At 47.4% G+C, this 26,293-nt stretch overlaps 1 protein-coding gene across 3 annotated transcripts in view; it reads right to left on the bottom strand.

The window, feature by feature from the left end:
- The window catches only part of AGAP2 (ArfGAP with GTPase domain, ankyrin repeat and PH domain 2), a 122,188-nt gene that overhangs the window by 2,415 nt on the left and 93,480 nt on the right, over nucleotides 1-26,293 (bottom strand). For 2 of the 3 annotated variants that reach the window (XM_082205380.1, XM_082205378.1), the window contains exons 2-18: nucleotides 23,175-23,233; nucleotides 22,071-22,158; nucleotides 20,878-20,963; nucleotides 19,715-19,856; nucleotides 18,153-18,287; nucleotides 15,935-16,032; nucleotides 15,220-15,372; nucleotides 14,118-14,204; nucleotides 13,901-14,005; nucleotides 13,041-13,203; nucleotides 8,847-8,948; nucleotides 8,577-8,723; nucleotides 6,940-6,999; nucleotides 5,502-5,653; nucleotides 4,392-4,482; nucleotides 2,923-3,145; nucleotides 1,527-1,782 (exon numbers count right to left, since the gene is read on the bottom strand). In XM_082205380.1, coding sequence (XP_082061506.1) covers nucleotides 1,527-1,782; nucleotides 2,923-3,145; nucleotides 4,392-4,482; nucleotides 5,502-5,653; nucleotides 6,940-6,999; nucleotides 8,577-8,723; nucleotides 8,847-8,948; nucleotides 13,041-13,203; nucleotides 13,901-14,005; nucleotides 14,118-14,204; nucleotides 15,220-15,372; nucleotides 15,935-16,032; nucleotides 18,153-18,287; nucleotides 19,715-19,856; nucleotides 20,878-20,963; nucleotides 22,071-22,158; nucleotides 23,175-23,233 — 2,147 coding nt within the window. The remainder of the gene's footprint in view (nucleotides 1-1,526; nucleotides 1,783-2,922; nucleotides 3,146-4,391; nucleotides 4,483-5,501; nucleotides 5,654-6,939; nucleotides 7,000-8,576; nucleotides 8,724-8,846; nucleotides 8,949-13,040; nucleotides 13,204-13,900; nucleotides 14,006-14,117; nucleotides 14,205-15,219; nucleotides 15,373-15,934; nucleotides 16,033-18,152; nucleotides 18,288-19,714; nucleotides 19,857-20,877; nucleotides 20,964-22,070; nucleotides 22,159-23,174; nucleotides 23,234-26,293) is intronic. The other variant, XM_082205379.1, reaches the window with a different exon arrangement.

Here is a 26,293-nt window from a genome sequence, read left to right as displayed (position 1 = left end):
CCCTCGGCTTCCCTTTACATCCACCACTTCTCTCAGTCCAGAGGCTACCTCTCTCACCACCACCGTACTTCCCTTCTTAGCTTTTTCTCAGACTCTCTCCTGCTTTTCCCACAGCTGTAACGGCAGGATAGAACAACTTCCTAGGGCTGGGACACTGCCCTGCTGCTTGGGTTCAGTTATGATCGGGCTGTGTTTGGGGAGGGCCTGGTTTGTTCTGGAGTCTGCCAAACCACCTGTGACTATTATCTTGGGTTTTTTAAATTTTTTAAAACAACCCTTCTTTCCCATCCATTCCAAAGAGCCTTTCAGTAAATAACTCTCTATGCAGCAGACACTTCCAACCTGCCAAGCTGACATACGGCCCCAGCAGCACACTAGCCAGCCATCCCCTGCTGCAACCTAGTACCACGTTATCCTGTGTATGGAATGGTCCATCAACATTTTTAGGCATCCTGCTTACCCTTGCTAGCACTGTCTAGAGTACTGTTTTGATTTTAACTTAGAACAGTTAAACCATGAGAACTGCGGGTGGGATGGGGGGGCAAGTTTGGGGAAATTTGCTAAGCGGCACAAATACTTTGGCCTGGGATGGTCACTGCCAAAAACTGCTGGTGGGAGGACACACTGATTAGAAGCTACACTAGTCCATCCATCCCAGTACTGTCCACTCTGATTGGCAGAGAGTCTCAAGTAGAAGTATTTCACGTCACCTGCAACCTGATCCTTTATATATATATATTGAAAACCTGGATATGCCAGGGATTGAACTTGGGACCTTCGTGCAAATCACATGCTCTGCTAATGAACTCTGGCCGCTTTCCCTTATATCGATTGCAGGTTAAAGCTCCATGGGCTTTAGATTTGGACCATGGATGCTCTGCATTATTTTTTTTTAAGCTTTTAAAAATCTCAGCTGATACAAGTGTCTGAATCATTTCTTAAAGAGCCCACAATGCAGTTGTACATGCTACCACAGAACTGTCTTAATGTGATTTGGAGCTAGGGCATGGGAAATGGTGCTTTTGATGAATAACTCAAAAGATTCTAGTCAATGTATACAAAAAGTGGCATGAAAGAGGGGGACCTAAATTAGCCGTACAAAGTGAGAGTCAGCTCTATGCCAGCCCCTGTAGACGCTTGTCTCTTGTTTTTCTTTCTCCCTATATAAGGGTCTCATCTGCACTCTGTGTTTAAAGGGAGCTGAGGAATGTTAGGAGACCCCTATTGCCCTCCCAGAGCTACTATTTCCAGAGTGGTTCATGAATCCATCAACCCCTGCATCCTGGGAACTTTGGGAAGAGAAATAAAGGTCTCCTAGCAACTCTCAGCAGCCTTAACAGACCACACTACTCAGGATTCTTTGGGGCAAGCCATGACTGTTGAAAGTGGTATGGTACTGCTTTAACTGTAGAGTGCAGATAGGGCCTTAATCCTTTTTGACCCAGGGCACACGAAGAGAGCTGGAAGGGAACATCTGCGTCCCTTGGATCCCCAACATTCTTCACCGTCCCCTGCCAAGAACTTACCCAGACCAGAAGCTGAGTAATAACCACGTGCGCCAGGTCACATGCCACGTGCAGCGCCGAGCGCCGGTCTTTGTCGCCCGTGGGGGCGTTGATCTGATCCTTGGAGCTGTGGGCCAGCAACAGCAGCACCGCACCCAGGTCCTGGTCTAGCACGGCCTGGAAGAGCTGGCACCCGAGGGAAAGTTCAGAGGGGGGCAGCGGTGCCAAGAACAGCCGCTGCTCGTATTTGGCTCGAATCCATGACTCCCGCTCTTCCCTGGGAAGACAGAGAGAGAAAGAGGGGTTATGATGGCTATAGGCAAATTCCAGTTTCGGAGTCTGTATGCTGCGGAATACAAGGGGAACAGAAGGGAAGGGAAATTGTGCTTATGACCCCCTGGTTGAGGTTTCTTTCCCCCAGTGAGAAACAGGACTGGATGGAACAGTTGGCATGATCCACCCAGCATGGTCCTTCTTAAGTAGAGAAGATCATCCTGCCAACTGAAGAATAAACGAGATGATTCTCAGGGACCCAACTCTGCAATATAATCATTCTGAGTCTAAGCCTAGCACTAAACAGAAAGAGCAAACCGCATAGCAATGTACACCTAGAGTTTGTAATCGGTGAATGTAAATGGATTCTCTGTGCCCTTACATCTGCAAAAAGATTGATACTGATACATTGGAAGGACAAAAATATGGCCTCTCTTGATCAATGGATAGATGACATGACAACTCTTGCAACCCATGAACAGATTGTTTCCAGATGAAGATTATGTATGCACAAATTTAACAATACTTGGAACTTATTTACTGAAACCATAGTGACCCATGAATCAATGTATATTTGAGAGAAACAGTATGTTCCTTCATTTACATATATGTTATATAGTTCTGTAATCTTAATTATATTTTATTTTTATATTGTTGTTTTTCCTCTGACTTTTAATATGTTTTATGTATTCTTTTTCTTTTTTACTTTAACTCATTGTATTATTACTACTACTACTACTACTACTACTACTATTTAAGAGTAGCTACTAAGTTGGACTGCAAACTCTAATCAGTCATGGGTACAATAAGCCAGGCAAAGTACTACTACTACTACTACTACTACTACTACTACTATTTAAGAGTAGCTACTAAGTTGGACTGCAAACTCTAATCAGTCATGGGTACAATAAGCCAGGCAAAGTGAAGCCACTTGGACAGAAAGTGTGGCAATTGCTTAAGTTCCCCCATCTACCCCAGGTACCAGTCTAAACTGGTAGTTTAACAGCACAATTCTGCGCATGTGGACTCAGAATTTAATGCCCATGACTTTCAACAAGATTACGCTCCTGCACAGGACTGTAGCCTTAGGTCCTGGAGGCTCCAGTTGTGGCTGTGTTACAGTGGCAGCTTGCCCTGCACTCACCGTGATGACTCGCAAGTGGGTTTCCGGCGTCCTTGCGTGCATTTCTCCCAGACGCTGTTGGCCGTTTCATTGCCGATGGAGGTGAGGACCAGCGTGAGCTCCAGCGGCCAGTCGTCCAAGTCGAGGGAGCGGACCCGGGAGAGGTGGGTGCCAAGGTTCCGGTGGATGCCAGAGCACTCAATGCAGATCAACGCCCCCAAGTTCAGGCTGGCCCAGGTTGGGTCTGGGGGTGAGACAAGCCAGCCAATCAGAAATCAGGGAAGGCTCCTCTCGCCCCCTGCAAAGAGCTCACAGAGCTACAATTCCCAGAGTTCTCTAGGAAGTGAGGTTGTTAAACCACTGGGAATTTTAGCTCTGAAAGGGGAATAGGAATTTCCTACTAGCTCTCTGCTCTTTTTGCAGACTACAGTCCCTAGGATGCTTTGGGGGAAGCCATAATCGTTTAAAGTGGCATGATGCTCTTTAAATGCATAGTGAAGATGGGGCCTTACTCTTGCACAAAGCTTATGCTCATCATGCCAAGATCCACCTTGAACTGCTCACCTCTCTTTTTAAAGGTTTCCTCTATCTCCCCCGTGACAATCATATGCTCCACTGAAGAAAGCTTGGAGCTTTTGGTTTTCCTGCCCATAAACAAGGGACTGTGCCATCTTCGAGTGAAACAATGATTTTCTACTGCCTTCACATCTGAGCCCCAGGAGTTATCAAGTTAATGCTACAATACCCCAAATGAACAGACAAGAAAGACATGCAACAGAATTCATACAAACAACCCAGGACAGCAAAGTTCAATTGCTTCACAGACTTACAACCCCCATCAGTCTCAACCAGCATGGTCAATGTTCAGGTTTGATGGGAATTGTAATACAAAACATCTGGAGGGAACCAGATTGAAGAAGGCTGATCTAGTGGACAGGGACTAGGGAGACCTGGGTTCATGTCCCTGCTCACCATGGGACGTTGGGCCTAGACCTCACTCTAGTCCAACCTACTTCAGACTGCTGTTGTAAAGATAAAGGATGATTTTTGTACGCTGCTTCGTGAAATAAGGCTGGGATAAAATTTTTAAAAGAATTAAACGCACTCAATCCCAGCTCACTCCTGTTCCCCTACCTGCAACTATGGCATTTTGCCTATCATAGATTGTTTCATCTTGGGCAGAAGTCACACCCTCTCTCTGTTCTGCACAGCATCTAGCACATAAAATCAAGATTACATAGAAGCTGTCATAATACTCCCTGGATCCTCTTGTCTCCAGACAGGATTAACCAACGTGCTGAAAGGGAACTACCCATTCCTAAGGAACTGGCAGAAAGCAGAGCTGTGTGGTGCCAAATGGCAGCACTAATATCTCAATAGCTTTAGTGCTAATAATACCCAAGGATCAATCACTGCCACCCAGGGGGAAAACACACACACACATCTGGAATCTCTTTAGATCCGACTGCATACAAAAGAGAAATACTTACTCAAGGCCCCACAGTCCACACATAAGGAATTGCCTTTGGCATTACGGATGGCCTGAATTGCCACTGCTTCACTCTGGCTGTCCATGCGAGCCTGTAGGGATAGAGACAGAGGGTGCATCTTCCTGCTAGCCTTTTCTTCAGAGTGCTTAAGCCTGGTCTCCCTCGCCAGGGCAATAGTTCAGTCCCTCTTCAAACCTTGAGCAAAGTTCTCGCTTTGCATGCCAGTCTTCACCCCCAACTGCAACAGGGTGGCCCCTGGAGACATTGCCTTGGGCCATGGACTTCCCTTATTTGCACTGAGACAAATGGGATCACAGAGCCTCTGAGATGGGACCTGCTTTATGGAATGCTCCACGCAGGGAGGTCCATCGAGAACCCTACCTCGCCCCAAGCTTTTGCACTGCATGTTTGGATTTCTACTGTTTTCTCTCTTTGTGTTGATTTTGTTGTATTTTTTTGGTACGGTTCTTATGCAAGCTGCCATTTCCACCCTCCCTATTCAAAGTAAAAAAACTCATCACCACCAAATACCCAGGGTGGGGTGGGGATGTTCCTCCCTGATGCCAGAAAAATGGGGAGAGTGTTGGGAAAATGCAGAGCTATTACAGAAAAGGCCCATCTATATAACACACGGGTGGCACTGTGGGTAAAACCACAGAGCCTAGGACTTGCTGATCAGAAGGTCGGGGGTTTGAATCCCCGCGACAAGGTGAGCTTCCATTGCTCGGTCCCTGCTCCTGCCAACCTAGCAGTTCGAAAGCACGTCAAAGTGCGAGTAGATAAATAGGAACCGCTCCAGCGGGAAGATAAATGGCATTTCCGTGCGCTGCTCTGGTTCGCCAGAAGCGGCTTACTCATGCTGGCCACTTGACCCGGAAGCTGTACGCCGGCTCCCTCGGCCAATAAAGCGAGATGAGCGCCGCAACCCCAGAGTCGGCCATGACTGGACCTAATGGTCAGGGGTCCCTTTACCTTTATATAACACGTTAAGTGGAAGGTGTGATCATGACAACTACATGGTAGCCAATATTGAGACAGGCAAGCCTAGATCATTGCAGGGTAGAGTTGTGTGTAAGTGTCCCCATGTTTTTTGGGGGGAGGGATCAGTACCTTGTTCTTGCTACTCTCGCAGCACTGCAAGCTAGCCAAGATCTGGCTCTCGATGGCCTGGACCCAGGAGTCCCTCTCTTCAATGGTGCTGGCTTCAAAATGCCATGTCTGCCCTGTACTGGAGACGATGATGAACTCAAAGTTCTCCTCCTCTGTGGATACAAAAGAGCAGGTTCCAGCTGGACCGCAGTGGAGGCTGGATGAATCCTAGGGCTTCCAACCCACATATTTTCCCTCCCTGCGCTCCCCTAAGGGGCAGGTTCAACACAACCAGAGAATGGGGAGGGTGCCCTGCAGGGGGAGTGAAATGGACAAGAGCCACGGCTTGTGCTCGCTAACAGCCCCAAACCCCATAAGGAGAGTCAGAGGCAGAGTAGTTTTGAGGCACACACCTTCCTGAGAGCACGAGTCCCATGATTACAGTTATTCAAATATTTGCCACTGCCAACGTGCAAACGTATTTGCTACTGCAAAAGTATTTACATAGCGCCCTGAAGTTGTGGAATGCTGTACAACGTGTGTTTTGCCTGGGTTTTTTTTGCCGGCTCTCTCCCAACCGTGCTATAAACTGCCAGTTCCCATGTTACAGATGGGAGGGGGGACAAGGGGAGTGAAAAAATGGCACACGCTGTGGGGTCCAGAAGAGGCGGGGCTTGAACTCAGGTCCCCTCAGCCCCAGACCTGCGGCTTGAATAAATGGGCCTTAGTCACTTCCGGAGTCTTCAAGAAAATCTCCAAAAGTTAGCGGTACAGCAGTGCCCTTAGTAAGGGCAACTAAAAGGTGACAAGCAAACAAGCAACTTTTTAGTTCATCAAAACCCTTAATGAGGTTGGTGGAAGAACACAACAATGACAACCACCAGGGCATTAAAAAGGGGCTGGTGCCATAATGCCACAATGTGGTGGCTTTCCAAACTCTCCCCCTTCAGGGCTCTCTGTCCTCTGTTGACGTGCCTGCCAAGGAACCTCTGGGCACGGCAGAGGTTTCTGGGGGAATGTATTCTAGGGTACCCATGGGGCCTTCCTGTTCACCTGCACACACTAAGAGGGGACTCCAGACACACCCAGCAATCCCCAAGGCTGTACAGTGCAGGATGAGATGGGGCTCATCTGTCATTACAGATCTTCCAGTTGAGGAAGCCCTGAGGAGCCCCGCAGGCTCTGTGGAACACAGTTTGGAAACAGCCATCTTAAAGGAATTCCAGGAGCTCAGCCACCTTTGCAAACCCAATGTGAGCAGGGAGGGACATTTTAACACTCCCCGGGGGCTGGGGGGTTGTTAAGGAGAGGCAGAATAGGACGGAAGCTTTCTTGACCACGGGGGAAGCGTTTTGGGGACAGACATCTACGCAGGCTGCACGTCACGATGTAAGCACAATCGCATGCAACAGGCGCCACGGCACAAAAGGAGCTCACGCCTGCCCCCGCCACTCATTACCTGTTTTATAAATATTTCTTAAACTACCAAAGGTTTTTAATTTCCACATTTTACGCTTGGCTGCGGAGGGTCCGGAGGGGAAGCAGGAAGCGAGAGGCAGAGAAAGAGAAGGGAGGAAAAGAAGAAAGGGGAGAGTGTTCAGAGGAGGAGAAAAATAAGAACCAAAAAAAGCAGAGGCTATCCAGAACCCACGGGCCCAGGGGGTGGCAGTGGCGGTGGATGCGTGAAGAGTCGCAAGGGAGAGTGAGGGAGGAAGCTGCGTGAGCCGCGACAAACCCTTCCTGGGCAAGGGGGCATATAGCAAAACCGCAAGAGTGGAAATGAAAGGCTTCACATCAGCTGCCTAAGTGTAGACAGAACAGAAGAGGTGGGGGTGGGAGCGGGAAGCCCAGTTGGACTTAGGGTGGTGCCTTCCAGACTCAGAACCTGTGGGGTGTTACCCTTCAAAAAAACCCACTGGTTTCAGCATGGCCTCCCCGCAGTCTAAATTCGTACTTCCTGAGGCCGGGCAGGCTGAAGACAGTGCTGGCCTTTCCTCTAGATCAGGGGTGGCTAATATTTTCCTTGAACCCTTTGGCCAAGTTATGGGGCCAAGAGTGGGTGTGGCCATCACACACTCTTAGGGATCATCCACATTTCCCCCAGGAAAATCCATTCTTTAGAGCTAAATCGGACCAAACATCAGTTGGATTTCTCTGGGTTGACATATGCTCCAATTGAGCACTAAAGAATGGGTTTTCCAGCGGGAAGCAGTCGGGCAAAGGCAAAACCGGTTGAACCCATGCCTACAAAGCAGGGGACAAGTGGATGTGTGGATGAACCCTTGCATGCTGGCTGGAGCGGATGAGATTTGGGAGTCTAACTACATTGAGAACCACAGGTTCCCCAGCCATGATCTAGTGTGATCCACTAGATCAGGCAGAGGGAGCTTCCAGTTCACAGACCACATTGGTCCCAGCAGAGACCATTTCCGCTCCACAGACAACAATCTGCTCCACAGACAACTTCATAAGATCAGAGATCATCACAGGAGCCATTTTTCCTTTGAAAAGCAGCTTGCCTTCACAGTGATGTAAGGTGACTGACAGGCAGATGGCCCCACTCCCCTGTCAATCACGGTAAATACCCAATCCCAGTTCACAGGATCATTCCCTACATTTTTCTGAGGGAGAAGGAAGATGTGAAGTGGGAATTTGGCCGGAGTGTTTGGGGGTTCGCAATAGATGTTATCTCCACTGTGGAAGGGAGTCTTCCCTCTTGTGCAAAGACTGTCACTCTGGCAAATATATGCATGTCTTCCCAGGAATGTGGCTACTTATTTTGAATGGTGAGGTGAGCAAACTCCTTCTCCTGTACTTATGGAAATTTACATTACCAGGAGCAAACCAGCTGGGGCCACAACTTTTCCTACCCTAGAAAACAACGGGGTGGTCCTTCTAAGATCTCAAAAATGTTAACCCCTGAAATGTAGGGTCAGTGTGATGTCACTACAGGCACCTTTTTTTAAAATATCAGCTCAGTGCATCATTCCTAAGTCTGTCCCCGCAGTCTGGAGGGGCAAAGAGTGAGGTTCTCAGGGGCCAGGAGTCCACGAGCCAGTCTCCCTTGCAGACAAAACCAAGGCAGCTGCCTCTTACCTTCTGCCTGCCCTGCAGACCCCTCTGTTTTTGAAGGAGTTGACAGCTTCTTCCTCCTGTGCTTCTTTCTGTCAACCATAGGGGATGGAGGTGGGTCTTTCCCACCGCTGCCAGGGCTGGAGAGCCCTTCTGCAGCCATGGCTACCTCTGCAGAAACAGGCGGGAGAAACAGATCACATGGCTTCATCCTTCCCTCTGGGCTCAAAGCAGCCCTTTCCCAGCATCCTCTCTCCTCCATCCTGGGAGCTTCCAGGTCTGTGCTGAACTTACCAGCCTTGGAAGAGGACACAGATCGCTGCAGGCGCTCAGGTTTGCCTAAGAGTTTGATCGCTGGGTCGACAGGAGGATTCAGCAGACCTGGACTGGGGCAAGCTGGGTGGAGGGGAAGAGAATGAAATTATGAAGCTGTGTCAGTTAGGACATTCGCACAACTGGCCCAGAACTGCCACCTCTGACCTTCATCAGCACTTTAAAATCTCTCAGGTTTTCTCCAGGTTTCAGCTGAAAAAGGTGGAAACCTGTATCTAATACCTTCTGCATGAAAAGCATTTGCACAAGAGTAAACTGTGGCCTGCCAACAAAGGCCCGTATAGTAAAAACTATGGTTTTCCCAGTAGTGATGTATGGAAGTGAGAGCTGGACCATCAAGAAGGCTGATCGCCAAAGAATTGATGCTTTTGAATTATGGTGCTGGAGGAGACTCTTGAGAGTCCCATGGACTGCAAGAAGATCAAACCTCTCCATTCTGAAGGAAATTAGCCCTGAGTGCTCACTGGAAGGACAGATCCTGAAGGTGAGGCTCCAGTACTTTGACCACCTCATGAGAAGAGAAGACTCCCTGGAAAAGACCCTGATGTTGGGAAAGATGGAGGGCACAAGGAGAAGGGGACGACAGAGGACGAGATGGTGGGACAGTGTTCTCAAAGCTACCAGCATGAGTTTGACCAAACTGCGGGAGGCAGTGGAAGACAGAAGTGCCTGGCGTGCTCTGGTCCAGGGGGTCACGAAGAGTCGGACACGACTAAACGACTAAACAACATCAAAACTGTGGCCTCTCAAGGTGTGAATATCCTAGTTTCCTAGATGTGAGTTCCTCAACATAGTACTCATGGGGCCCTAAGACATCACTTGGAGCTGGCCAAGGGCTCTTGCTCTTCCCATTTGAGTTCATCTAAATAACTATGGCTTTTGAGGAGGGGGGGTACCTGATTTTTAAAAATTCTTGGCCTGCATTCTTTTTGTTTTGTTGGAGGTGTAGGTGTTTGGGGTATGGATTCTGAGCATTGCCAGTGAGCATTCTTTTGTGAAATGGGTATTTTGTGGCACCCACAACAGTTTCTGAGATTTCTAAACGTGCCCCTTTTCTCAAAAAAGCTTGGGGACCCCTGGGCTGTGGCTTGGAGAAGCATAATAACCAGGGGTAGTTATTTACATGACCATTTCATCATTCTGAACCCGTGAGAAATCACAGCAGCGTGTCCAAAGCTAAGCCTAAATTTCTCCTGAGCGTATCTTCAGCTCAAGAGATGAAACGGGCCACTGGTTAGCCCCCCGTTTCTCCCCCCATCGCCAATCCCACCCCTGGTGCTATAATTTCGCCACCTTTGAATGAGGCAGCAGATATAAAAGGGCCTTGGTCTTTATCCCCACTTCCACTTGTGCTGTACATACAAGGGAAAATTCTTGCAGTTGCAAGGCTTCCTGCAGGGGGCGCTGCTGCTTCATCTTACAGCTGTTTTCCCCACACTAAGGCTAAAGGGAAAATTCAGTTCTCCAGGTTTGTGAATTAAACTGAAACGATTATACTTAGCAAATGCTCCAATTCAACTTGGCACCATTAGACACCTCGGCACAAAGAAATATGACTCCATTTAATAAGTTAAGCTAATTGCCCAAAGCCAAAATTCATCATAATTTTTTTTTATTAGAGCTTTGATTAGATTAGATGGGAATCAATTCTTCGATTTGAGCATTTTCACAGAGCAGGAGAAGGTGTGCAGCACCTTCAGGAAACCCGAAGATATCGTGGAGTTCATTTACAGTGGTACCTCACAAGACAAAAAACTCGCAAGACGAAAAACTCGCAAGACGAAAGAGTTTTTTGTTTTTTGAGTTGCTTCGCAAGACGAATTTCCCTATGGGCTTGCTTCGCAAGACAAAAACGTCTTGCAAGTTTGTTTCCTTTTGGATTTTCAATGCATTCCTATGGGAAACCGTGCTTCGCAAGACGAAAAATTCGCAAGGCGAAAAAACTCGCAGAACAAATTAATTTCGTCTTGCGAGGCACCACTGTACTGCAATCGTGCAGGAAGGGAATGTTGTGTTTTGGAGCTGGAACTCCTTGCAGCAGATGTACATAACTTGTGTCCCACCAACCACAAATGGGGACGTATTAAGAGGAGCTGGATAGACCAACCTTGTAAATAACCACTAGCCTGGTCACCTGTGGTAAAATGGTGACAAAAGCAGGGAAGCTTTATTGAAGCTGGCTCTTTTTATCTTCCGGGTACAAATGCCTAACGTAGACACACGCTGCCAGGCTGGTTAGAAGAACTGCTGTGGAGTAGTTCCAGGAAGTTATTCGCATGGCAGCAGTAGATCTCCTGGGTTTGCTGCCTGCCCAAGACTGCAGAAAGTGCATGGAGGGGGTGTCAAGATCCTAGCAGACAGTCATGGGGGGTGATATGCAGGTGGGTCACAAGAGGCCCCACTGTATGGATTTTTACATCCTCTGCTGGAAAGAGGTGAATGGTTCTGATGTACAAGGAGGAGGAGGAGGAGAAGGAGGAAGGGCGAACGCTCCCCATCAGGGGGCAAATTGCATGCTGTTTAGGGAGTGGTTGGAATGTACAGAACTGCTCACCTTGACATTTCCTTTCTAAGGTACCATCGCCGTGGGACGATATTTCTATTTTCATCGGACATAATTCAATCCCAAATGGAAGCTATTTCTCCCTTTTGATGTTGTTTCCTATGACCATAAGGGTAATCCAAGACATACCCAGGGACTCGCCTCCCATTTTGGAATTAATTGGAAGACTGGGAAATATTATGCACATTTGCAGACTTTTGAACGCCCACGCACCACTTTTTGGGTGATGTCCCCCAGCTCATGTTCATGATTTGATACTGTTGATCTGTTTTACGCGGTGGGTGTGTTTCTTAGGGAGTCATCTGGGACTTCAGTGGTTCCCAAACAGTTCTCATGGGCTACTTGAAAAGTGCTGATTTTCTTGGCGGAACATTTAATGCCTTTTCTGCTTGTTGTAGCAATGTTGTTAGATGTTGCATGACTTTTAATTGTATTTTTGCTGATCATGTTGTATTTTATTGGATTACAATTTGCATTCAATGGAATACAAATTATAATACAATAAAATACAATATGAGAAGCAATAAAAATCGAAAAGCAGTATGAATATTTAATGCCACAGACCACCTGAATGAAGCTTGTGGAAGCCCTATTTTAGATCACTTATGTCTTTAATTATTTGGCCTTAATGCATTAACACTGTGAGCAGAATGTGGTTTTTATTTCCTGCTCCCAGCTGATTCACTTTTTAAGAGGTTGACTTATTTTCTTGATTCCTATGTCTGGATCAGTAGAATAAAAATATTTCAGGAGGAAGCCACTTCAAACTTTCTCACATGCAAAGCATTAAATACTCACACACAGATTGTCTGACAATCTCTCACACACCTGTTTCCCAGCACATGGCATGTGCAAACTGGCCTGTCATGACAGCATGCACATGTACAGAGAAAGAGACACATGTTCAACCATCATGCATGACATGTGGGTTTCTCTCTCCCCCCCCCCAATACGAGGATGTTTCCCATGTAGGAAGGCGTGTCATAGCTGAGCCAGCCGTTTGTTAAAAACACTATTTTGTTGTTTTTCATCATTTCCTTCTGTTACACCCTTCCTTGGCTGTTACTAATTAAGGTTAAACAAAAGTGTGAGTGCATCAACATCATAGTGCAAAGGGAGGGGGGACGCTTGGCTTTGCGAGTGGCTGGAATCTCAGAGAATTGCAAATAAAGAAAACACAACATATCGGGAGTGTGAACTAACAAGCAGTAATTATACACACACCTACACAGCCAAACACCATGCAAGTATTCCTTCCCTGGCAAACTTGCAAGTGTCAGAGCTCTGATTTTTGTGCTGTTGCTGCCCAAGAAACCCCATTTGAGTCTCACACTGAGGCATCAACCTGCCTAGCTAAGATGTCCAGGCCACACGTGAGACTCAGTGTGTTGTAGTGTGATCCCTAAAGGTGCTGGGGCAGGGAAGGAGCAAAGCACTCGGGGTCTCCGGTTGAAGTTAAAAATCCTCTCCCGCTCCGACCCCAGCAACTTGAAAGGGTTTGGGGGTTTTTTGTTCATGTCAGAGATACAACCGCTGCAGTGCTCTCCCATCCTCAATCTGCTATGCCCATGATGTGGGAACAAGCCACTTACTGCTGGTGTCCCCGACTCCTACGCTGCTCACGTCTTTGACCAAACCGTTGATGCTTGAGGAGGTGCCACAGGCAGAGATGGCTCTGGGTGGGCGTTTGCCGGGCACCTTGACGGTGGTGCGGAGGAGGTCCATTTCTTTGCCGTGGCTGCTATGGATATAGTCCTGCAAAGGCACAGAGACCAGATTCTTTTTGGGTGGGGCGGGAATTAAGAGAATGGATCACATGCACATTCATACAGAACGGTGCAGCTGTTTTGGACACTGGTAGGGATGGACAGAACGGTATGCACCCAGTCTCTGTGTCCCTTGCACGCAAGTAGACCAGCAGGTCTGTTACACCAACTGAATGTGTGGATTTTTAGGTGAAATCTGGGAAAAAAACCACACGCTTTTAAAATGCACCTGCTGGAAGCACACATCTTTTTCTTCACACCGTTGCCCAGGGGCTGGTGTTATGGCATCATGTGCTGCCACATGAATGTCACAAGTGCCATGCTTTCTAGCATCTCCAATCAGCTAGAAATGTTTTGTAAAAAGAAAAGGGGGTGGGCAAGAGCCAGAAAGGCCTGGCATTACCTTGCAAATAAAAAACTCCAAAACGAAACAAAGAAAGCCCTAGCAACAGCAACAACGTAAGCATAAGTGGGCCAGGCTCAGAACGGTCTGTAGAAATGTGATCTAATCCATATGTCTATTTTCCAATCTGGCCATGATCTGTTGGATGTCTCCCTCATACACATTTTGTGGTTTTGTTGCAGTCTGCTGCCTTTAGATGGTAATGTGTAGGACTTGACAATGCGACTGGCCGAGCCCTGGTGTGTTTGGAGCTGATGGAAGCTGGAGTACATGGCGCACTTACATTAATGCTGGGGTGATAGAAGAGAAGCCCATTGCTGGAGAGAGTCACGTATTTTTTCTTCCACTCCTTGTTCAGAGAATTGCCGCTTCGTTTCAGCAGGAAACTCTAATGGGAGAGAGGCGGTGAAGGCCGGGGGTTACTGACGGTGCCCGGACTCTTGCAACCGAGGGTTCAGAGGACTGGCAAACAGTTGCCAGGACAAATATAAGGAGGTCACCTGTTTGATGGGTATGGCTCGGCCACTTCCCGTGTTTTCCCCTCTGCTGTCCAGGCTCCGCTTCTCGGTGTCACTCCCTCTGCGATTCTGCAAAGAGACACAGCTGGGGTTCAAAGGTAACGTCCAACCATGGTTTGCCATTATGCCTTCACAAAACATGCCTTGCAAAATAGCCAGCAACATGAATCTGTAAACTATGGCTTGAAGCTAATTTACAAACCATAGTTCGGGCAAAGTGAAGTTACAGTCGAAGCATCAAAGCATGGGGTTTTTTTTGGGGGGGGGGCATTGCTTGCCCCAAAGCTGGGAATAGCCTAAGAAGCGAGGAAACAGACCTGAAAGTCTTTGGATACTGGGGCTGGTGGAGTTGCTTCCATGGTGGCCTGTCTCACCATCAAATCACACTGGGAGAGGAGAGGGCGGCCAGGGAAGGTTGAGGAGGGCAGGGCTCAGAAGAGATTCAAAAACAAGGGGAGCTGCCTTATTTGTTAATCTACCGTAATACAGTAATGCCTACTCTGAATGACAGCAGCGGTTATCCAGGGTGTTATAGAGAAACACTTTCCCATCTCCTGTTACCCAATCCCTCGGTGTTGCTGTGGTTCACGATGTTGCCCCTTGATAGCAGAGGGTTATTTTTGGTCTGGACTAGGGGGTGGAGGAGAAATTTGATTCCGTTTGCATTTAAAGCTTCATTTCTCAAATTTGCATTTTCCAAAACAACGTGAGAACCAAAGCACAGCTACCCTTTGAAATATTTATCTGAATTTTGCGATGCAGTTTTCTAGCCAAACCCTGTTTACAGAATGAAGATGTTCATGAAAATAATGTACAAAAATGCATGACATGATTGCAGAAACGTGTAACTCAGTCAGCACTGAATTAAAAAATGTGTTTATTAGAAGAAAACCACACCAAAGACTTTTTTTTAAAAGGTAATTTGCAAACTGCTGCAAAAAGGTGGAGAACCAAATTTAAGATGGCAAAAATGAGAAACTGAGAGAACTGGAAATGGACAGATCCTTCCATCCTCAGTCTGGACTGTGCCACCCGCCCTTTGGCCTCCCTTGTCCCATGACTGGTGGACTCCCCTGGAACTCACCGCAAAAAGGCTGGTTCGGCGTTTGGTCCCACGATGCAGGGAGCTGGGCGTGCCAATTATAGCGGTGGCCTCCCCACGCAGCTCCCGGTGGCTGATGTTGGGCGTGGAAGGAAGGGATGAGGAGTAGTCGCTCGTGTGGCCACCGTTACTTGCCTAGAGGGGGAGGAAAAGACCAGGCAGACTTATGCCAGCCCCTAAAAGCAAAGGAAGACAGACACGCAGGTCCGGCGGGGCCTTGGCTGTGCGAAATCAAGTAGCAAAGGTCCTGCGTGTGTGATTGAATGCTTGAAAATGAAAAAAGCAGCACCCCAGGTACAAAAATAGCATTGTCAAGGAGATGGCTAGGCTGTGGAATTTTTTCGTCCACACTTCTGCTTGTCCTTCCACTTTCCCCCAGGAAAACCCACTGCTTACCACTTAATCGGAACCAATGGCAACAGGTTTTTCTGTGGATTTATGTTTCCTCTGATTCAGTGGTAAAACGATGGGACAAATGAGAAACCGCTTGGACCCGTGCTTTCTAGGCACAGGAGAAGTGGAAGTGCGGACGACGAGCCCTAAGCGCCGACAGAGGAAGCTCATGCAAAGAGATCCACTAGATCCTCACACCCTCCCTCTCCATTCACGGTGCTGTGCCTCCAGCAGGAGGAAACTCCGATTCCCGTAACTGGGCCCATTCAGGGGGATGTACTTGCGCGAGGTAGATTCCACCCACCGGCGTGGAGACGGCTGAATGGCTGGGGGTGCTGGGCAAAGATTTGCAAGATGCAAGGAGCTGCTGCTGTTTCTTCATATTCACAATCTTCTGTGCAACTGCAGTTTGGGGGGGGGGAGGAAAATACACATATATATCTGTAAATCGTAGGGCTGTTCAGATCCTCCAGTTGCCACACTGGAAATCGGCTATAAGTGCTCAAAAGGAAAAAAACTTTGCAGGGGACGTGACTGCAGACCCTGCAAGATCCAAGCTCCACAGACACTGTTTGAGTCCCATCACATCCACACTTGCCAGTCCTGCAAGGGCCTGAACAAACTCTGTTGGGGCCCTTGGCACACACCCCCATCTAGCAGAATAGGAGTCACATCCAGGAGGGGCTCATGAAAGGAGTTTTTCTCCATGCAGTTAGCCCCATGCTGGGAGGGTTCCAATTGGGTGGGAAATACACATGTGATGCGTCCCCTTCACTCAAACCTGGTCATATTATTCACATGTGCTCTTCTGCAGCATGAGATCACACCATGTGCAAGCAGCTCCCGCATCATCTGGTGCACGTGTGATGGGGAGCTTGGTCTCCCTGTGTCCAGCCTGGGGTGAGGAACCTGTGGCTTCCCAGCTCTTGCTGGACTCCAGCTCTCATCATGCGCAACCATTGGCCATGGGAGTCGGACTTAAGCAATACCTGTAGCGCCCCAAAACTGCCAACCCTGGCCTAAACCAATAAATACCGTATTTTTTGCTCTATAAGACTCACTTTTCCCCTCCTAAAAAGTAAGTGGAAATGTGTGTGCGTCTTATGGAGCGAATGCAGGCTGCGCAGCTATCCCAGAAGCCAGAACAGCAAGAGGGATTGCTGCTTTCACTGCGCAGCGATCCCTCTTGCTGTTCTGGCTTCTGAGATTCAGCATATTTTTTTTTCTTGTTTTCCTCCTCCAAAAACTAGGTGCATCTTGTGGTCTGGTGCGTCTTATAGAGCGAAAAATACGGTATATGGTGCTATCAGAGACTCCTCAAATGGCTGTCTCGTTCTTGTATGCCGGATGTGCAGAAAGCAAAAGTACTTTGGGTCGCAAACCAGAGTTCCCACCACAACCACAAAACCGAACACAAGAAAAGCTTTTGACCTATAACACACTGCCTGCAAAGTGCACTCAGACACCTCTATGTAGACAGAAGTCAGTCCTGGAGTCAACAAATCCCCACATACACAACACAAGCTGCTTGCCCCAATTCTTCTTAGGCAGGAGCACGCCTCCCGATAACAGTAGAGGCTTGAACATGGCCGCCTCAAGTCACTGACTCTCTAACCATTGACACGGAAGAACCAGTTCTCACAGTTCTACCGGCCTGTAGACTCCACACATGATGGAGCAGACAAGGGAGTCAAGGGGTCCCTGGCACACCCCGTTGCCTGTTTATTTATTTAATGGCCGTTTCCACTCTCCTCGTGCCCAGAGCAGGTATCAAACTGACAGAAGGACGCAACACATTTAAAGCACCAAGTATAATGCCAGAGAACAACAACAACAACATAATCATAATAATAATAACAATAACAACAACAACAACTATTATATCAGGTGCAGTTGGTGCATTCTTGTATACAAATATGTACGTCTTGCTTGCACAACCCACAATTTTTGCAGCAGACAAATTGGTTCTGCTTGAGGGTGTCTTATAGGCACCTAGTTGGCCATTGTGGAACTAGTTACAGATAGGTAGCCGTGTTGGTCTGCCATAGTCAAAATAAAAAAATTCCTTCCAGTAGCACCTTAAAGACCAACTAAGTTCGTTCTTGGTATGCAGTGTATCTGAAGAAGTGTGCATGCACACGAAAGCTCATACCAAGAACTAACTTAGTTGGTCTTTAAGGTGCTACTGGAAGGAATTTTTTTATTTTGATTGTGGAACTAGTAGACTAGACTGGGTGGGCCTTTGGCCCAATCAAGCAGGGCTCTTCTTTGTATTGTGTAGGCATGTGAGATGTCCACATGTGAAGATGGGCATGCGTATGCACCAATCGCATGAGGAATTTTGCACCACCGAAGGGTCTGCAAACCCAGGACACACTCTCTTGCCCTACACACAGGGTTGAACTGCTCTTGTTTGCCATTAGCCAGGTCTTGAAATGTGTTCTCCCGTGGCTCATGTTCACAGGCACTCTTGCGGCCATGAAACCCAACTTCCCAGGAACACATTCCAGAAAAGTCCTCACCTTCATTGAAGACCCGGTCAACATTGAGTCCATAAGTGGCACATGTCTCGTAGTAGAGGCAGCGGCGCATTTCAGTGCACAGAGCTCTGGCTCGGGAATCCTCAATCACACGTGGGTTGCTGGCACTGATTTTATCTGCAAGGAAGAAGCAAAAACACACACACACACAAACTTCATCTCTGAGCTGGACAGAAATCTCCTGGAATCAACGGGACTTGCTTTTGAATAAACATGCATAGGATTGGACTGGAAAGTATTCTCATTCTGCCTTAGCTGTATTATCTCCTCACCACAAAAACAAGCTCCTATATACGGCCCTGCTGTTTTATTTGGGATGTAAGAAGGTATCAGTTTCCTTTCTGACCCACGTACACTGCATGCTCTTCCGCCGCAGTTCGACTTCCAAAAAAACCTACATTATTTGCCTCCCTGTCCTCTGTGGCAGAACTTGACATAAGTAATTCTGTTACTATTACATTATTCCACACTATTCATTTTAATGCAAATGTGGGAGAGGAAATGCCACCAATTGCATATCATTTGCAGACTGGAAACAACAATAACAGTGAATATCGCTTGTATTCACTGGATTGGTTTCCATTCTGGACACGGGCCAACAAATTTTGGCAATTTTCACCCCCCATTTCCATTGGAATCCTTCAGTATCCCTAGTAACAGAGGGAACCACAGATCTAGAAAATTGACCGGATTTTGCTTTTTCTATGGTGCTGCCTTGTCCCAATTTAGTGCTTTCATTTCTCCACCAGTGATATGAACACTCACAACTAGAGTTCCTACTGGACTGTGTTTCAGCATGTGCCGCTACCTCTTGGTTTCTGACCTCAGCTGGCCTCTTTATTCTGCTCCAGCTATTCTCATCAGCATCTTGACCCAGCTGGACAGGTGACCTAGTAATACTAAACCGGCTTGCACTTAACTTTGTTTCTGTGCAACCTTCCCTGCTGGATCAGGCTTGCTGCTGCTGCTGCCACACTAAACTTTGGATTGGATCCAGCAAAGGCTTACCTGGCCATACCACCCCCAGTCTGGTGTCTGGGATATGCCAAGACCCTGGGTCAAGGCTAAGAGCCAACAGATGTCCTGCAATGGAATTCCTTGCCTGGCTAACAAAACCACCAGGTGTATGCATTCTGTGAGTGCACTGTGCACATGCAGAAATGGATACTAGGATGCTATTCCTTTAAACAAACAAACGAAACAAGTTTCTAGTCCTTAATGAGGACAGGCTTGAAAGTAAGCGGGCAATGTACGGTGGAAGTTCAGAAACCAGAGAAAGTCTGAGCAGAGCTATAAGCGGCTGGGAGGGGGAAAGGGGCAGGGTCTCTGTGTAGCCTCCTAGCAGAAGTAATTATAGTCCTAACTGGGCTGTCAATCTCTTCATGTATAAAGAAACAGTTAATAGCGAGCCTAGTGAATACAAAAGCATCTTCCAGTTGGCCTCAGGAAGACCCCAAGGAACAACTCCACCTGACTGCCCCTTGCCGCCCACCCATGCCCCCAAGATCAAATTCTCTGTAGGGCAGATACTCTCGCCCACTCACCCTGAGTGCCCACAAGAGCGAGAGCCATGTCGGAGACCGCGCGGTAGTTTGTGAGGAACCCGTAGTACTGGGTCAGTTCTTGAAAACTGGCCTCGTTCTCCAGGCTGAAGACAAAGATGACGGCATCTGCCCAGTTTGCAAACTGCAAGCGGGAAGGAAATCGAGAGGGAGAGGCATATCAACGGGGGGACAGTGTTCAGACCGGTCACATCTTCTTCCTCTGTTTTGGCCATTGAGTCAGGGTGGAACCAGGAATATGAAGGGATGCTACTGTTCTAAGGTCTACCCCATCCCCTCCACTCCAGCAATTATACAAAACCAGCAGCTCAGTGGTGGAGGGGCCATAGCTCAGTGGAAGAGAATGTACCTTGCATGCAGAAGTCCCCAGCATCTCCAGGTGTGCAAGGTGCAATCCCCATATGAGACGGCTGCATATTCCTGTATTGCAGGGGGTTGGACTAGATGACCCTCAGGGTCCCTTCCAACTCTATGATTCTGTGACTTGGATAGACTCCTGCCTGAAACTGCTGCTGCCACTCGGTGTAGACAATACGGAGCTAGATGGACCAATAGGCTAAGGCAGCTTCCTACATTCCTAAAGGTAAAGGGACCCCTGACCATTAGGTCCAGTTGTGGACAACTCTGGGGTTGTGGTGCTCATCTCGCTTTATTGACCGAGGGAGCCGGTGTACAGCTTCCGGGTCATGTGGCCAGCATGACTAAGCCGCTTCTGGCGAACCAGAGCAGCGCACGGAAACGCCGTTTACCTTCCCGCCAGAGTGGTATCTATTTATCTACTTGCACTTTGACATGCTTTCGAACTGCTAGGTTGGCAGGAGCAGGGACCGAGCAACAGGAGCTCACCCCGTCACGGGGATTTGAACCGCCAACCTTCTGATCAGCAAGTCCTAGGCTCTGTGGTTTAACCCACAGCACCACCCGCGTCCTAAGGACCTACATTCCTACAGAAGCCCAACTATGTGGAGAACCTTGCAACTTCTTCTTCTTTTAATTCCCAAATTGGCACTTTAATAATAACTTTTCTTAGCATCCTCTTGAAGGATGCTCCATGCAGCTTCTGAAGCAGTGTGAACTGCAGCCCGGGAGGGTCCACAGCGCCCCAAAGGGACCCCACAAGGACCTCCACACATTCCTCGGCCTACCTTGGCATCCGGCGGTCCTGCTTCCTCTCGAATCAGCAGGAGGTGGCTCTGCCCATCCACCACCACTTCCTTCTTGAACTGGCCCCCTGAAAAACAGAAGGAGGCAGAGCTGGGGTTGGGGAGCAGCCAGGCAGCAGAAACAAAGCTGTCCTTTCAGTGCAATGGCTCTCAAGTGGAAAATTAACACAGCTCAGTGTAACAACATAAGAAAAGCGCCGCTAGTCCAGCTTCCTGTTCTCACAGCGGCCAACCAGGAAAGCCTACAAGAAGAACCTACAAGTAGCACTCTGCTCACTTGTGATTCCCAGGCTGCAATACCTCAAGGACCGTCTCTCCCCCTGTGATCATCATCTGAGGCCCTTCTTGGTGTGCCTCCTCCATGACAGGTCCAGAGGCAGCAACAGAAGAACCGGCCTTTTCTGGGGTGGCTCCCCGTTTGTGGGATGCTCTCCCCAGAGAGGCCTGCCTGGCGCATCATCATCATCATCTATTATTTATTCCCCAGCCACGCTGGGTGGCTCTGGGCCTTCTTTACATATGTATTATAGTATTTTAATATTCTTTTGGAAGCCGCCCAGAGTGGCTGGGGAAGCCCAGCCAGATGGGCGGGGTATAAATAATAAATTATTATTATTATTATTATTATTATTATTATTATTATTATGTGCAGACGCCAGGCAAAAATGTTTCTCAATAATCAGGTCTTTGGCTGATTGAGGTTCTATGGCCTTTTAAATGTGTTTTGTGGGTTTGTTTTCGTTTCATTATTTAACTTGTGTTCTCATTTTGTATTTTGCTGTTGTGAACTACCCTGGGATCTTTGGATGAAGTGCGGTATACAAATTTTAATAATAATAATAATAATAATAATAATAATAATAATAATAATAATAATGCCCCTGGGGGTGGGTGGGTGTAGAACATGCAGATAGCTGAAGCCTGAGATGGGAAGGAGAAAACCAGTGGCTCAGAAACAAGTATTGTACGTGGGGGATGATAGCTGGCTGGGGTAGGTTCCCAGGTTCAATCCCTGCCATCTCCAGTTAAAAGCAGATGATGTGAAAGGCAAAATTTGCTCTGTTTACTTTCCTCGTCTTCCCTTCTTACTTCCCCACTCCTTTACGAGGAAAAGAAAACTGAGTAGGTGCGCATTGGGCAGGGCACAAAGAAGCGAGCGGGGGACAGCAGCTCACCCTCTGCAGGTTCCAGGCCCAAGTAGGAGCCGGTCAGGTAACGATGAACGAGGGCGGATTTCCCACTCTTGATGGTTCCGAGAATACCCTGCGGAGGCAAAAGAACAGAAGTCACTGGCAGGGCATAGCTCGACATAGTACAACAACACCACCCTCACCCCGTGGCTCTCTAGGTGCTTTCGGAACATGCTGACCTCACTGTTCCAGAACTTTCTCCCATCCCCTGCACACACGCTCGCCAAAGAGTGCCCCCTCACCACCAAGCCTGGAACCAGAATTAACATGAGAGGAAGTTGCCTTGTGGCAGAAGCTCCTCCTGAGTAGCCATGGGCAATTCAGTATGTTTTGGGTCTGTGCCACTGTTACGGTATACTTGTCCTTTTCTTGCATCGATTGGCAAGAAAATCTGCAAGGAAAGTCACATTTTAATATGTATTTTAAAAAGTGTTTCTTCCTCAAAGCCCTCATTTCTAAACATGGTTTGGCACATTTTAAAAAAATATCAGAATGCGTAAAGATTAAATTTCTCAAGGATCCCTACCCCAGAGAAAGACCAGTGACGAGGCAGCAAAGTAGGATAGCTAAGGCTGAAAGAGAGACAGGAAGCGGAAGTGGCCACTCATGCTGCCATAAGGTCAGGCTGTCTCAGTGTGGTGCAGTCGAGTTTGAGTGGTGGACTGGGACTTGGGAGACCCAGGTTCAAAGCTGGGTGATCACTGTCTCTCAGCCTAACCTACCTCACAGGGTTGTTGTGAGGACAAAATGGGGATGATGGGGACCACGAATGCCACCCTGACCTTGGAGGAAAGGTAGGGTATAAATAAAATCAATTCTGAATTGATTTTTCTGTGTGCCAAAGCTACCCAAGAGAATCAGCTCAAATTGATGCAGTTGGCTAGGGACACCAATGTCCATTTGTGATGCAGAATGGACATGTAACATGAACTGTGTTATTTATATAGGCCCATGGATGTGAATGTCCATTTGCAGAAGGAAAAGATGGCAGGCCTCCATCAGCTTGCAATCTAAGGAACTCATTTATGGTATCTAGATATGTACTTGAACAGTGCATGTATAGATGACAAAGGTCAACAAGACACCTACCAGTCGTAGCTCCGGAACGGAACGTCCAAGAGTCCATTCTTGGCTGTTTGCAACGGACTCTGAGGAAAGGAAACAAGAGAAACAGGTAAGAAATTAGTAATCTCAATAATCCGTGCAACAGCCCTGTGAGACAGGCCAGTAGCTTATCACTCCCACACTGCAGGTGGAGGAAGCTGAGAAATCGTGATTCGCCCTAGGGCAGGTGGTGAATTTGCGGCAGAGGCACCACTGGACCACTGGCTTACAGCTCACAGAGCTCTGAGCAGATCAGTCTCAAGACAAGTTGGTCCTCTACACACAGAGCTGGAGATCAACCCCCCCCCCCCCGACTGCTGTTTGCAGCTTTCTGAGGAGGCAGGAAGTTGGGGAGCACAGCTGGGCATGTGTGCCTGTGTGTGTGGATGGAGGAATGGGGAGGAAGGAGAGAGAAGAAAGGCAGGGATGAGCTTCTTCCCTTCACGTACCATAAGCTGCTCTGTGGGGACAACTCCTCTAGCCCTTCGACTCTCCCACACGCAACAGTTTCTCCTTTGTGCTACTTCCGGGGTGGCAAAGGAACGGAGAAGGCAGCTGCAAATGGGTGGGCACAGAGCACAATACCCATCCAGGGCCCCTGGGACAAGAGTCACATTGGCGGGATGCATCCGCCATGGGATAAAGAGCCAGTTTAAGGCCCAATGTGAGCTGCCTGGGAGTCAGGAAGCGAGGCTCAGAGCAGGTGTCCTGGCAGGCTCCATGGGAAAATTGGTGGGAGGGCAGGAGGGGAATATAAAGAGGACTTTCCCCTCTTTAGGCACCTGCAGCCAAGGTTTGAGTTGCCAACTCTGAGGCTCAAAGAAGCATTTTGATTTCCATGCCCAACCAAATGCCTGGGAGTTCTGCACCCTTTGCTGAGAACCTGGTATTGGCAACCCCAGGACCTGGTCTAGTTTTACTGCTGTTTTGTTTTTTTTATTAAAAAAATCTTGGTTTAATGTTTCTTGTTATTCTGATTTTTGCCCTGTAAATTGCTCTGAGATACTTTACACGATGGATAGATGGGGATAAGGATTCACAGAGTAAGAGACTGTGGTGTAGGGAGGTAAAGGAGCAATGGCTGTATGGGGCAGACAGAAGGGAATAGAAAATATTTCTTAGGGTATCTCCAGGCTGTCAGTATTTTGTTGGAGGGATACAAGCACATACCAGAACTTTAGGTTTGTGCAATTAAAGTGGATTAAAGGCCTCTGCCACCCTAGCACAACAAATCCACTTGGGGGGGGGAGGGTTTTTTTTCGCCATTTGGAAAGTGATGGGGAGATTCACTGAAAAGTGTGGGGTGCACAGATGATTAATGGGAAAGCGAGGCAACACCCCAATGAGCGCTCATTGTTATATAACCACCTCAGAAACAAATCAGAATGAAACAAAGACCAAACATAGTCTAAGGCTCAAAGCTTTGCGGAAGCAAAATCAAGATGAGTGCCAAATAAACAGGTTACCTTGGGAGGTCTTAATCTGGAGAGTGCTCACTGCTCCCTATTTTCCTTAAATGTTTTAAGTATTAATAAAAAGTGCTTCTGAACATGTAAAGAGTGTTTTCCCCAGCTATTGCCTGCCTTCACACACCTGCGTTTTGAGGGATAGCGGTCACATAGCATAGCTCCCAGGAAGACTTCACCACCCAGCAGTTCTCTTTTGAGAAACAAATGACAGGACAAACAGATATACAGTGGTACCTTGGGTTAAGAACTTAATTCGTTCTGGAGGTCCGTTCTGAACCTGAAACTGTTCTTAACCTTACCACTTTAGCTAATGGGGCCTCCTGCTCCCACCGCTGCGCAATTTCTGTTCTCATCCTGAAGCAAAATTCTTAACCCGACGTACTATTTCTGGGTTAGCAGCGTCTGTAACCTGAAGCATCTGTAATCCAAGGTACCACTGTATACACACGTGCCTATGGCCAGATTGCTTGCTTATATGTCTGTCTGTTTATAGCAGGAGTAGGGAACCTTCTTTGCAGCCTGAGGGCCACATTTCTTGGGGCGAACTTTCCAGGGGCCACATGCCAGAGGCAAAATGGAAGTGTCTCATATTTCCACAGCAGGCTACATTCAAGCAAGCAAGTTTTATTGTGGCCAAAGCCAGTAACACTAGGTTAAATACTTAGGGGTTTATTTGACATCTAAAAATGTGAATTTGTATAAGGACAATTATGAAAAATGTTGGTCAGAAATCAAAAAAGATCTAGAAATATGGTCAAATTTGAAATTGTCAATGTTAGGCCGAATTGCGGTGATTAAAATGAATGTATTGCCTAGAATGCTATTTTTGTTTCAGACCTTGCAGATTCTTGATAAGATGGAATGTTTCAAGAGGTGGCAGAAAGATATTTCGAAATTTGTCTGGCAGGGCAAAAAGCCCAGAATTAAATTTAAAATATTGACAGATGCAAAAGAAAGAGGGGGTTTTGCCCTGCCGGACTTAAAATTGTACTATGAGGCAGCAGCTTTTTGCTGGCTGAAAGAATGGATGCTCCTCGAGAATACGGACATTTTGGATCTGGAGGGTTTTAACAATGCTTTTGGTTGGCATGCATATCTATGGTATGACAAAGCTAATAGCGCTTTTAAAAATCATATTGTTAGGAAAGCACTATATAATGTTTGGACAAGATATAAAGATTTGTTGGAAAATAAAACCCCTAGATGGGTGTCACCAGTGGAGGCTAAAGCAGTGAAGAAACTCAATATGGAGGTCGGCTGGCCGAAGTATTGGGAAATTTTGGAACAGGATGGAGATAAGCTTAAACTACAAAGCCAGGAGAAATTGAAACATAAAGTACAAAATTGGTTTCAATACCGTCAAATAATGGAGTTTTTTAAACAGGATAGGAAAATTGGTTTCCAGGTGGAAAAATCAAAACTAGAAACTGAGTTATTAGAACCCAATACTAAGATTTTATCTAGAATGTATAACTTGTTGCTGAAATGGAATACACAGGACGAAACAGTCAAATCGGTTATGATCAAGTGGGCACAGGACGTTGGGCACAATATCATGTCAGCTGACTGGGAATGGTTATGGAACACCGGTATTAAATTCACGGCATGTAATGCATTAAAGGAAAATATTATGAA

The sequence above is a fragment of the Podarcis vaucheri genome (genome assembly GCF_965113315.1).
Source record: "Podarcis vaucheri genome assembly, chromosome: 2".
NCBI classification, from domain to species: Eukaryota; Metazoa; Chordata; class Lepidosauria; order Squamata; family Lacertidae; genus Podarcis; species Podarcis vaucheri.
Note: the sequence above shows the minus strand (reverse complement) of the source record. Positions and strands in the feature narration are given on the sequence as shown.